Raw genomic sequence first — 13575 nt, 5'->3', positions numbered from 1 at the left:
GGTAAAGGGAAATGTATGGCACAAGGGCTGTGGAATTTCACTGTGACCATCCTACACAATTAGAAAGCAAAACGGGCTTCCATGAAGAAACATAGGCAAGGGTATTCCAAGTCTATGAAATACATTCTGCGAAATGCATCTATTTCATATTTAGTTTGCAGATTGGAAGTTCATGTAGGGCTGGGGAAAAGTTGTGATCAGCTACAAGTCAAGAGGGGGAAAAAATCAAATCTCAAGCCTCAAGAAGTCAGTGGTTTGCCACCAACATTCAATAGGTCAAGGTTCCTTTTCAACACCTGATTTTCATTTTTAGCCAATGTACATGGCTACAAATGGTGGACTTTTACCCACTAGTGACTCAGAAGCAGTCCAGAGGGAGTGACTGAGTTATTAAACCAAATTCCATGAACATGGATTTGGCTATTGCAATTAAAAAAAAATTGAGGCCTGAATATTATTTTTATAATGGTAAATCATTTGGTTCTGAAAGAGTTTTTGGAAAGGCAGGTGATACAAACAAAACTCCATCCTGGTTTAAGTTGATTTGCTCATACCTTTCCCTTCCCATCTGTACAATTATGTGGTCTTCATTGTTACTTTTGTATAATTACATAGGGTTTTGTTATCATCCAACTAAAGGAACAGCTCTGGAAGAGAGAAACGATGCAATTAATCTTCAATGTGTGAATATTGTAAAGATCTTTAATTGGAAGTTTTGGTTTGTGTATAATTGCCAATTTTACTTGTTGTTTATTCTCCTTCATGCATTCCACTTGGAATGACAACAGTTGATATTAAAAAAATGGTAGCAGGTATGAGCTCTCTTGGGTGCATGGGGAACATTTGTGTGGGTGTATGTGTGTGTATAGGCAAACTGCATTGATTGACATTGGCTGAATATGTGTGTGTTTTTACATGTTTGTGGTGTGGCACCAAGAACTATGCTCCTCTTGTGTTGTGGTGTCTTTTCAACTATGCAGGTGGAATGTGTTAGGTAGCTACATAAAAGTTCTATAGAGTCAGGAAGGCAAATAAAGGAGGAAGTGGCCCCGATGTGTTAAAACCCTTTGTATTTCACTTTGCAAACTGTCATTCTCTTCCCTCTCATTTTGCAATATATGTCTCCATTCCAACTCTGAAACTAAACAAAACCCATGGTGGCACAGTGGTTAGAATCCCAGCGACTGGTTAGGTCCCACAGAGTGGGCCTTCTCTGGGTCCCGTCAACAAAACAATGTTGCTTGGTGGGGCCCAGGGGACAAGCCTTCTCTGTGGCGGCCCCGACCCTCTGGAATCAACTCCCCCCAGAGATTAGAACTGCCCCACCCTCGTTGCCTTTCGTAAGCTCCTTAAAACCCACCTCTGTCGTCAGGCATGGGGGAATTGAGACATTCTTTCCCCCTAAGCCTTTATAATTTATGCATGGTATGTTTGTTATATGGATGTTTAGTTTTATAATAAGGGTATTTTAGTTGTTTTTTAGTATTGGATTTGAAGGATGTTTTTTATTACTGTTGTTAGCCGCCCCGAGTCTACGGAGAGGGGCGGCATACAAATCCAATAAATAATAATAATAATAATAATAATAATAATAATAATAATAATAATAATAATAATAATAGAATGCAGTACTGCAAATTATTTCTGCTGACTGCCAATTGCCAGCAGTTTGGCAGTTTGAATCTCACCAGGCTCAAGGTTGACTCAGCCTTCCATCTTTCTGAGATCTGTAAAATGAGAACCCAGACTGTTGGGGACAATATGCTGACTCCGTAAGCCACTTAGAGAGGGCTGTAAAGCACAGTGAATCAGTATATAAGTCTAAGTGCTATCTCTATTTAATGGAGTCGCAGCATTACAATTGCTTGCAGTGCCAAGTTCTGGCCCACTGACTAACGTTCATGAAGTAAACATACAGTAGCTGCAAATAAGGAAGTTTTATGTGATGATTCTACATTGTTTGAGGTGATATAGCAATTGCTTTAGAATATGGCTTTTTTTCATTTCTGACATTCGCTTGGCTCATTACCATCTGAAGTCTTGCCAGGTCTAAAATATTTATTGTCTTTCCTGGTGCCACTTTTTAAAAAGTGTTTAAAATATCAGAATAGAATAACAATATTTTTGCAATGTCTCAATGTCTTCTTGCTTTTGTTCATTTTCTCACAAAGTGCATGAAAGGCTGATTTGTGAATTCACAAAGCTGATTTAACTTGGATATCTGCAATACAGTGTTCCCTCAATTTTCACGGGGGATGCATTCCGAGACCGCCCGCAAAAGTTGAATTTCCGCGAAGTAGAGATGCGGAAGTAAATACACTATTTTTGGCTATGGACAGTATCACAAGCCTTCCCTTAATACTTTTAAACCCCTAAATTACAATTTCCCATTTCCTTAGCAACCATTTAGATTATTACTCACCATGTTTATTTATTAAAGTTTATTAAAAAAATATTTATTACAGGCGGACAAAAGTTTGGTGATGACATATGACGTCATCGGGCGGGAAAAACCATGGTATAGAGAAAAAAACCCATGAAGTATTTTTTTAATTAATATTTTTGAAAAACCGTGGTATAGACTTTTCGCGAAGTTTGAACCCGCGAAAATCGAGGGAACACTGTACAGCATACCCATGTGCTTGTGACCCCTTCTAAAACCATTAGCTGAATATTAGGTGAATGTGTCCCACAGTTCAACAGCTGGACCCATGTTAGAGAGGACGTACTTGGGGTGCATTTTAATCTAGATTCCTGCACTGAGCAAGGGATTGAACTCAGTGGCCTGAACAGCCCCTCCCAACTCTAAAATCCACAGATAGAATCCCACAATCTTGATTATTATGCACGATAGCTCCAGGCATGTTAGTTTTCTGGTGCTATGTGATATCCTTCACATGGTCAATATCATTCAATATGTGACCACATTCTTGGTCTTTCATTTCATTTCAGCTCTTCCATTCACTAAGCCTTAGGCTTTTTAGCACGGCTTTATTTGAATAGACCACTGTTTCTCAACCTCGATAATTTTAAGATGTGCAGACTTCAACTATCAGAATTCCCTAGACAGCATAGCATAGTGTAAGAAACAAAATAAGGAGACCAGGAATAACAAAAGCAAAAACTTTATTTTGAACAAAATCAAAAGAAGAAATCAATATGCACATTGAGATCAGAGAAACCAAGCAAAAAGACCATGCATTTCTAAGGTAACTAATCTGTACAGACTATAGCATTTTAATACATTTTCACTCCCATATCCTCCCATATTTCACCCCCTAATTTACTCCCATATTAGACCAATGATTCAGCACTTCCACTGTCCATCTCTTTCTTTGGGTATATCTCCCTCAACTACTTGGAACTTTCCAGAATTTATTCATAATTGATATTTGTTCTGCTGGCGTGTCTCAACCGCCCATAATTACAGGGTAATTAGTCCAGGAAGACACACACCACACGATAAAAGGAAAACCCAAAAGTTTTTATAAACAGAAAAACAGAAACAGCTCCCTTTTTAAATGTCAAAGGGATTTTCTGGTACACATAAGGCACAGGTTAAATGCAGTACAATTGCTCACCCAATAACTGGGAAATTGAGTCCAATTCTAAAGTCCGGAGAGTCCACACACACAATCCTGAAGAGCAAAACCCACAATCTTGACAAAACAATGAATCAGATAAACTGCCATGAGGCTAAAACACCAGGCTGCACTTTTATCTGTAGCAATAATTACAGCAGCCCCACCCAACCACAGGTGACCTCATTTTCTCTTGTAATAATCCTTCAGTTGTTGTCTGCTATGCATCACTCTACGCATGTGTGGATGTGTCATTAATTCTTGTTCAGAATCCAGGGATGATACAGATGACTGATCTCCTCCTGGACTGTCTGCCAAACTCCCCTCTTGCCTGTCACTCAGGCTTCCTTGGTCAGAGGAGACTTCGTCGGCAGATTCTACTGGGAGCAAAACAGGCCTGCGGCATGTGGATGCCTTCCCCACATTCACCTCCACATTCCTTTGGGCAGGAGCTGGGCCAGAGCTAACCACAACAATATTCATACTTTTATTATCTCTAAACCATATCTCCTGTTCATCCTTTCTAAAGGTTATTTGCACATGGGCCTTTAATACACTTCCATATTTGTAGAGGAACAGATCTTCTCCTTTTATAGGAACAGGGCTCTTGTTTTTTTACAGAAACAGGGTTGTTTGAGGCAATTAGGACACAGGGCCTTATGGTTTTTCTTATATACAGCATAGCTGACTAGGGAATTCTGGGAGTTGAAGTCTACCCATTTTAAAGTTTTGAAAGTGGAAAAACACCAGAATAGACGTTTTCCAACTCTCGTGCTTTTTAAGCCAACCCAGTTTGTCTCTTTGTCCCACATTTTGGGTTTGCTGCAAAACACTCAGCAAAAACTTTCTGAGGGTCTTTACCCAAATTCTTCCCCTGCACGGAAGCATGGATTGCTTTTTGCAGCAAATATGTGTCTCTGCCTACCACCACAGTCACACTGATAACTTTTCCATGCTTGTGTGCATTGCAGTGGCTTGGTTTTCGTTTGACCCCAGCACTGCTCACTCCGACATCATCTTCTCGAACGACAACCTGACCGTTACCTGCAACAGCTATGACGACCGGGTTGTGTTGGGCAAAACCGGCTTCTCCAAGGGGCTCCACTACTGGGAGTTATCCATCGATCGCTATGACAACCACCCCGATCCAGCTTTTGGAGTTGCCCGAATGGATGTTCTGAAAGATGTCATGCTAGGGAAAGATGACAAGGCTTGGGCCATGTACGTGGATAATAATCGAAGCTGGTTCATGCATAACAATTCACATACCAACAGGTACCTGCCTCCAAATTGGTTCTGTTGTTCTTGTTTTGTGCACTTGAAATCTTTTTAATTAAAAAGTTCTGGAGACCTCACCTACAAAAAGATATTGACAAAATTGAACGGGTCCAAAGACGGGCTACAAGAATGGTGGAAGTTCTTAAGCATAAAACGTATCAGGAAAAACTTAATGAACTCAATCTGTATAGTCTGGAGGACAGAAGGAAAAGGGGGGACATGATCGAAACATTTAAATATGTTAAAGGGTTAAATAAGGTCCAGGAGGGAAGTGTTTTTAATAGGAAAGTGAACACAAGAACAAGGGGACACAATCTGAAGTTAGTTGGGGGAAAGATCAGAAGCAACATGAGAAAATATTATTTTACTGAAAGAGTAGTAGATCCTTGGAACAAACTTCCAGCAGATGTGGTAAATAAATCCACAGTAACTGAATTTAAACATGCCTGGGATAAACATATATCCATCCTAAGATAAAATACAGAAAATAGTATAAGAGCAGACTAGATGGACCATGAGGTCTTTTTCTGCCGTCAGATTTCTATGTTTCTATGTTTCTAAAACATCTGGGGATGTGGGACTAAACTGTCTTCATAAAAAGCATGCAACATTGTATTATTGAAAAAGACAGTCCATCATATGCTAGGCCAGTGATGGCAAACCTATGGCACGGGTGCCACAGGTGGCACACAGAGCCATTTCTGCTAGAACACGAGCCGTTGCCCCAGCTCAGCTCCGACATGCATGTGTATGCCAGCCAGCTGATTTTTGGCTCACACAGAGGCTCTGGAGGGGCGTTTTTGGCAACCAGAGAGCCTCCAGGGAGAATGGGAGAGAACGTTTTTAACCCACAGGGAAACCTCTGGAGCCTGGGGAGGGTGAAACACAAGCCTACTTGGTCCACCAGAATTGGGAACAGGCCATTTCTGGACTCCAGAGAGCCTCTGTGGGGTGAGGGAATCTGTTTTTCACCCTCCCTAGGCATTGAATTTTGGGTGTCGGCACTCGCGCATGCATGCTCTTTCGGCATCTGAAGAAAAAAAGGTTCGCCATCACTGTACTAGACCAAGTTTAGTGAATCAGAAGGAACTCTGTTCCTCAATCCACTTGTTCCATCCTGAATTGAGACATTCAAATTGGAATTTATAACATCACCATTTGCTACCTTACAGTGGAAATGTTTCAGAACATGCCAGAAGTTTCCCATCCCAAAGTAATTTCCAGTTCAAAGATTTTTAGAGGGGCACCAATCTGGCTGATCCAGAATCCATTCCATGTGAAAGTACCTTAATCTGTCTTCCACCTTGGCAGGGAAGGTGCTCAGCTTGGGTTTTTTCTGAAGTATTTTTTTAATTTTTTCGTACCATACAAACCTTTTGCATACATTTCAAAATAGTCAAATTACAATAACAACAGTATTTAGTTAGAAAATCAAATATAATTACTGTACCCTAAAAAAGTCTAATAGTACTAAATTACATTGTTTTCAACATCAATCATACCCCCCAACCTTGACCTCTAATTTTATCATCCGGATGTCTAAATTTTCATCTAATTGAATTCCACATTGATTTCCTTTAACCTTATTGCAATAATTTCATCTTATTCTTACAAACACAATTAGACCATGCTTTTTTTTTTTCTTGATTGATGGCAGAAAAAGACCTCACGGTCCATCTAGTCTGCCCTTATACTATTTCCTGTATTTTATCTTAGGATGGATATATGTTTATCCCAGGCATGTTTAAATTCAGTTACTGTGGATTTACCAACCATGTCTGCTGGAAGTTTGTTCCAAGCATCTACTACTCTTTCAGTAAAATAATATTTTCTCACGTTGCTTTTGATCTTTCCCCCAACTAACCTCAGATTGTGCCCCCTTGTTCTTGTGTTCACTTTCCTATTAAAAACACTTCCCTCCTGGACCTTATTTAACCCTTTAACATATTTAAATGTTTCGATCATGTCCCCCCTTTTCCTTCTGTCCTCCAGACTATACAGATTGAGTTCATTAAGTCTTTCCTGATACGTTTTATGCTTAAGACCTTCCACCATTCTTGTAGCCCGTCTTTGGACCTGTTCAATTTTGTCAATATCTTTTTGTAGGTGAGGTCTCCAGAACTGAACACAGTATTCCAAATGTGGTCTCACCAGCACTCTATATAGCGGGATCATAATCTCCCTCTTCCTGCTTGTTATACCTCTAGCTATGCAGCCAAGGATCCTACGTGCTTTCCCTACCGCCTGACTGCACCCGTTCAATTTTGTCAATATCGTTTTGTAGGTGAGGTCTTTAGGTTGGAAGAGGAGAAGTGTAAATGAAATAGATGCTAACTGGATTCCTTTTCAACAGGACCGAAGGAGGTATCACCAAAGGTGCCACGGTAGGCATCTTGCTTGATTTGACCAGGAGGACCTTGACTTTCTCCATCAATGAAGACCAGCAAGGACCAGTGGCCTTCGAGAATATGGAGGGCATATTCTTTCCTGCTGTCAGTCTCAACCGGAATGTGCAAGTAAGGATGGGCTGAGTCCTGGTTAGTTGAGAAATGCCAGTTGGTATATAGGGGTGGCAATGGGGGCAGACAGCAGCTGTAAGGTCAGCAGGAATAAAATGCAGGGTAGAAGTGGCAAAAACTGGAGTGAAGCCAAAAACATGAAATAAACTTCCTCAAAGTGACTACCTTCAACATGTGCAAACTTCAATTCCCAGAACGGAGCAATAGCTACATTGGTTGAAATTTTTGAGAGTAACACCAAAGGTAGTAACTTTACCTTTGAAGAGTGTTCGGAAACTACAAACTACAAACGAGTCTTCGGAGAGGGGCGGCATGCAAATCTAATAAATTGAATTGAATTGAATTGAAATTGTGCAAAATGCAGCCACACAAGCAGTCATGGGCCTCCCTAGGCACGCCCATGTTTCTCCAACACTCCGCGGACTGCATTGGCTGCCGATTGGTTTCCGGACACAACTCAAAGTGCTGGCTTTGACCTATAAAGCAATGCCTACATGGCATCAGACCAGAATACTTGCGGGACCGCCTCCTGCCACATGACTCCCAGCGACCGGTTAGGTCCCACAGAGTTGGCCTTCTCCAGGTCCCGTCAACTAGATAATGTCGTTTGGTGGGACCTAGGGGAAGAGCCTTCTCTGTGGGGGCCCCGGCCCTCTGGAATCAGCTGCCCCCCCCTAGAGATTCACACTGCCACCACCGTCCTCACCTTCCGTAAGAGTCTAAAGTCTCATTTATGCTGCCATGCTTGGGGCCATTAGCCCCCTGGCTGACGAATGACATGTATGTTGCTGTTGAGTGGGTTTGATTGATTTTCAATAATGGGACAAACAAACAAACAAACAAATAAATAAATAAATAAATAAATGTGTTTGTTTGTTCGTTTGTTTGTTTGTTTGTTTGTTCGTTTGTTTGTTTGTTCGTTTGTTCGTTTGTTCGTTTGTTCGTTTGTTCGTTTGTTCGTTTGTTCGTTTGTTCGTTTGTTCGTTTGTTCGTTTGTTCGTTCGTTCGTTCGTTTGTTCGTTCGTTCGTTCGTTCGTTCATTCGTTCATTCATTCTATTTTTATGCCGCCCTTCTCCTTAGACTCAGGGCGGCTTACAACATGTTAGCAATAGCACTTTTTAACAGAGCCAGTGTATTGCCCCCACAGCACGGGTCCTCATTTTACCTACCTCTGAAAGATGGAAGGCTAAGTCAGCCTTGAACTTATTATTGAGTAATAAATATTACTATAACACACTGTTTGGGGAAGGTTGGCCTAGGCCATAGATCCAGCAATTACGATTATCATTGTCACTTCCTTTTGACCACACCAGCTAAAAGTGAGGGAAGTAGAGCTCAATAAAAAGTCTTCTATCTTTGCATATGATATGCCAAGACAGCTCCAGATTTAAAGGAGACAGCATTTCCTGGTTCCCTCTTCCATGGATGATAAGTTATGCAAGAATCAGAGATGGTATTCTGACCAGTTGTGGAGAACCAATAGTGGAAATTTTGAGTAGTTCGGAGAACCGGTAAACACCTTCTCTAATTGGCACCAGTCCCATCTATTCTCTGCCTCCCGTTCCGAGTCCCAGCTGATCAGGAGGAAATGGAGATTTTGCAGTAACATTCCCCTACCACGCCCACTACACCACGCCCACAGAACCTATAGTAAAAAAACCCTGAATCCCGTCACTGGCAAGAATGAATAGTGTTGAGTTTATTATGAGCAGTGCATCTGCCCAATACTCTCTATTTATTTATTTATGTATTTTTTATTTGTTTGTTTGTTTGTTTGTTTATTTACTTACTTACCTACTTATTTATTTACTTATCTATCTATCTATCTATCTATCTATCTATCTATCTATCTATCTATCTATCTATCTAGCTAGCTAGCTAGCTAGCTAGCTAGCTAGCTAGCTAGCTAGTTAGTTAGTTAGTAGATTTGAATGCCGCCCCTCTCCGTAGGCTCGGGGCAGCTCACAACATACAATAGAACAATTCACAACAAACCTAATAAATTAAAAAAAACATTTAAAAACCCAATTATTAAACCAGACATACATACAGACATATCATACATAAATTGTATAGGCCCGGGGAGGGGGGGAATGCCTCAATTCTCCCATGCCTGATGGCAGAGGTGAGTTTTAAGGAGTTTACAGAAGGCAAGGAGGGTGGGGGCAGTTCTAATCTCCGGGGGGAGCTGGTTCCAGAGAGTCGAGGCCGCCACAGAGAAGGCTCTTCCCCTGGGACCCACCAGATGACATTGTTTAGTCGACAGGACCCGGAGAAGGCCAACTCTGTGGGACCTAATCGATCGGTGAGATTCGTGCGGCAGAAGGCGGTCCCGGAGATATATCTTATATCTCTTTTTACAAGCCACCTAGTATCACATAAAAGTGAGATGGGAGGCTATGTACATTGATTGAGCGTTTAAATAAATAAATAATTAATTATCAAAAAGTTTCTATATTAGGGGAAATTTAGAAAAGCAAATGGATATAATGTTTGTCTGCCTTGTGGTCAAAGAGTTAAGCTGAAAAAGTTAAATATTGGAAGCTAGATAAGAATATGTATGGCTCAGGATTGAACCGTGGGTTCTTGGTGCTACTGGAGCTTGCTGACATTTGCTTGTCATCATTTCATTACCCAACAAAGCCCTTGTTTAGCTGGCTTCTTCAAAAGCCTAGGGCAGTTAAAGTGTCTTATTGTTTGCATTTTGGTGTACAATTTAATAGCTTCCTATTTAACTAGAGTGGTACCTCTACTTACGAACTTAATTCGTTCCGTGAACAGGTTCTTAGGTTGAAAAGTTTGTAAGAAGAAGCAATTTTCCCCATAGGAATCAATGTAAAAGCAAATAATGCATATGATTGAGGAAACCACAGGGAGGGTGGAGGCCCTGTTTCCTCCCAGGAGATTCCTAGAGAGGCCCCCCAGAGGCTTCTCCCTGCCTTTTCTGGCCCTGTTTCTTCCCAGGAGATTCCTAGAGAGGCCCCACGGAGGCTTCTCCCTGCCTTTTCTGGCCCTGTTTCCTCCCAGGAGATTCCTAGAGAGGCCCCACGGAAGCTTCTCCCCGCCTTTTCCAGCACTGTTTCCTTCCAGGAGATTCCTGGAGAAGCCCCACAGAGGCTTCTCCCTGCCTTTTCCATCTGTGTCTCCTCCCAGGAGATTCCTAGAGAGGCTCCACGGAGGCTTCTCCCCACCTTTTCTGGCACTGTTTCCTCCCAGGAGATTCCTAGAGAGACCCATGGAGGCTTCTCCCTGCCTTTTCCGGTTACAATTTTGGAAGCTCAGGTTTGTAAGTGGAAAATGGTTCTTGAGAAGAGGCAAAAAAATCTTGAACACCCGGTTCTTACTTAGAAAAGTTCATAAGTAGAGGCGTTTGTAGGTAGAGGTACCACTGTATTACTCTTCTACTCTTCTACCAAATCGCTATCAATTTGTTGGGATAATACATATGTTTTATGGATTTGTACACTGAGAGTTAGTTCTGTAACCATGGGAAAGCAAAATCTAGCTTATTGAAAGTTGATTTAAAATGATCTCCTGGTGGCACACTGTCCAATCTATCCTTGGTTTCAGGTAACACTTCACACTGGCCTGCCGGTCCCAGACTTCTACAATGCACGTGGATCCCTGCAGTAGAGACGCCCTCATGCCTTTTTCTCAGGACACATCCAAGAGAGCTGCACTGACCTTCTTGAAGAATTGACCTCACAGGAGCAAGAAGGTGAATATCTGGTCATCTGGCAACTCCAAAGCAGCAAAAACCATTTTTTTAAAATTAAAAAAAAAAACCAAGAAGAGGGGCAGAAACTAAAGAAAAACAAGGACAAAGCAGACTTTGCACCTCGACAAGGTGAAGCAATTGACCCCAGCCCCCACTCCCTGTTCTCTAACCCAGTGTTTCCCAACCTTGGCAACTTGAAGATATCTGGACTTCAACACCCAGAATTCCCCAGCCAGCAAATGCTGGCTGGGGAATTCTGGGAGTTGAAGTCCAAATATCTTCAAGTTGCCAAGGTTGGGAAACACCGCTCTAACCCCACATGCTGTGCGTGAGTTAGCTTTGCTATTTTTTGCTTTTTGGTTGATCACAAAATTCCTGGACAATCCAAGACGTAACCGTGGTTTCCAGTTTGGTTTTATTCCTTGCCAAAAGGGTTTTTCCCTTTTCCTTGAATCAGATGACATGACATAGTAGATGTGGTTGAATCACTTTGGCTCCCAGAGAAAGGATGATGGTTACAAATCATATTGCCGTGGATTAGGTTCAAAAATGACACGCCAAGCATTTCGACAACCTGGCGGCTTGCAAGAGTCCAACTAACTTCAATGCCACATTCTCCTCCTTTGCAGTCTTTCTCAATGAAGAATACCATCAAAAAGTATCGAACTGGGATTGCCATGTAATCAGTGTTTATAGGGAAAAATAGTAATAGTAATGATAATAATAAAAATACCACAATGGAAGTTCCACCATTGCCGTATTTGCATTCAATGTTGCAATGTAGATATGAAAGAGTGAAGTTTATGTTGTGACATCACAGCACATATCTTGTTTTGGCAGCATCCTGGCTAGTTATGGAAGGCTACGTGTGTCTCCAAATATTACAAGCGGACAAGCGGATGCCATCAAACGTAGGGTCACAGGATCCCAGAATTTAATTAAAAAATGATTTTTAAAAATGGCCCAAACCTCACAAGATTCTCATGAGACCAATTTGGAGCAGGAATGCCCAATCTTTTACATTTTTATTGGCTCCTTTTAAAATAGGTTTATATTGGTACAAGTGACAGGGATGCCTTGTGTCTTCATATAGCCCGAGATTAAAGATTGAGAATTTATACACAAAGCCATGCAGAATTAATAGTTTTAAAATCCAGTGTTTTATTTTTCCAGTGAAAGCAAACAGAAAGATGATCATATTTTTTCCACAGAAATGGTAGGCAAGCAATTGTGTTGGAACAGAGAATGCTCACAACATCCACACACTTACTAAAGACATTCATTCTTCATTTTTAATACATAGATCTTTTTTATCAGAATAATAGCCACTGCAGATTATCACCTATGCAGAAAATGGGAAACTAACAGTTTTATTTTGGAACAACAGTAGGAACCTCTAGGTTACATGCAGTCAGGCTGCCATGTTTATTTGTCATGATAGCAACAACAATAGCAACAACATTAGAGTTGCATCACATTTTTCTCTTGGAGCTCAAGCAAGCTTTACATAGGAATTCTTCACTCACTTTATTTCCCAGAAATAGCAATATCCCTTAGACTTATATACCGCTTACAGCTCTCTAAGCAGTTTGCAGGGTCAGCATATTGCCCCCAACAATCTGGGTCCTCATTTACCAAATTCGGAAAGATGGAAGGCTGAGTCAACCTTGAGCTAGTCAGGATCAAAATCCAGGCTGTGTCAGAGTTAGCCTGCAATACTGCATTTTGAACACTGTCCAATCAGGTTCCTAATTAAGGAACTAGTTAATCATAGAAGACAGATTCAACTGGGTAAGTGGAAGATAAATTTGGCTGCAAATTGAAACCATGATTGGTTTGCCCAGTCAACCTTCCGAGATGGCAATTCCATCAGATACTCTTGATTCTCCTTTGTTCGAATTATCTAGCGTAACTTTTCTTTTAATTTTTCCTTCCAATCTTGAGAAGGTGTTGAATGCAAGGGAGATCTAAACAAACTAGGATTCTTAGCTTGTGTTAGCTTTGTCATATGAAACAGGTCCAAAGGCAGGCTTTCCTATATCATCATCATTATCATCACCACAAAATAATGGAGCCAAATGCAATAAACCCTAGCTATGTTTCCAGAATCAACATCCTGCTAGAGAAAACAAGTGGGTGTCATTCATAGATAGCCATTACCTTCTGCCTAACCACCCAAGATGGTTCTACCTCTCCGTGGCAAGCTAACAGGGAAGACAGATGATTCAGATAAGTTCAGCATATGATTGTATCTGAAGAGACCTATTGAGCCATCAGCCTAACCAAGACCGAATGTTGCCAACTTCCTGTGCTCCACGGTAGTTGGGAAAAAATGCAGTCATATGCGGAAGGCACCATTTTGGAGAACCCTGTCCAAAACTCAGACTCCAGCAGAGGCAGCTGGGATGATCCAAACCCATACTTGGGATTCCTGGATGGTTTGCAAAGCAACCACCTTGATTTATGGCTTCCTACAGA

General features: G+C 41.3%; 1 protein-coding gene across 2 annotated transcripts in view; it reads left to right on the top strand.

Annotated features, from left to right (window-relative positions):
* The window catches only part of TRIM9 (tripartite motif containing 9), a 100881-nt gene extending 89717 nt beyond the window's left edge, over positions 1-11164 (top strand). Inside the window, exons 10-13 of one of the 2 annotated variants that reach the window (XM_070732962.1) lie at positions 789-812; positions 4553-4856; positions 7213-7375; positions 10950-11012. In XM_070732962.1, coding sequence (XP_070589063.1) covers positions 789-812; positions 4553-4856; positions 7213-7375; positions 10950-11012 — 554 coding nt within the window. Of the gene's footprint in view, positions 1-788; positions 813-4552; positions 4857-7212; positions 7376-10949 lie in introns of both variants that reach the window. The other variant, XM_070732971.1, reaches the window with a different exon arrangement.
* Positions 11165-13575: the final 2411 nt, after the last annotated feature.

Source organism: Erythrolamprus reginae, chromosome 1 (genome assembly GCF_031021105.1).
Source record: "Erythrolamprus reginae isolate rEryReg1 chromosome 1, rEryReg1.hap1, whole genome shotgun sequence".
NCBI lineage: Eukaryota > Metazoa > Chordata > Lepidosauria > Squamata > Dipsadidae > Erythrolamprus > Erythrolamprus reginae.
Note: the sequence above shows the minus strand (reverse complement) of the source record. Positions and strands in the feature narration are given on the sequence as shown.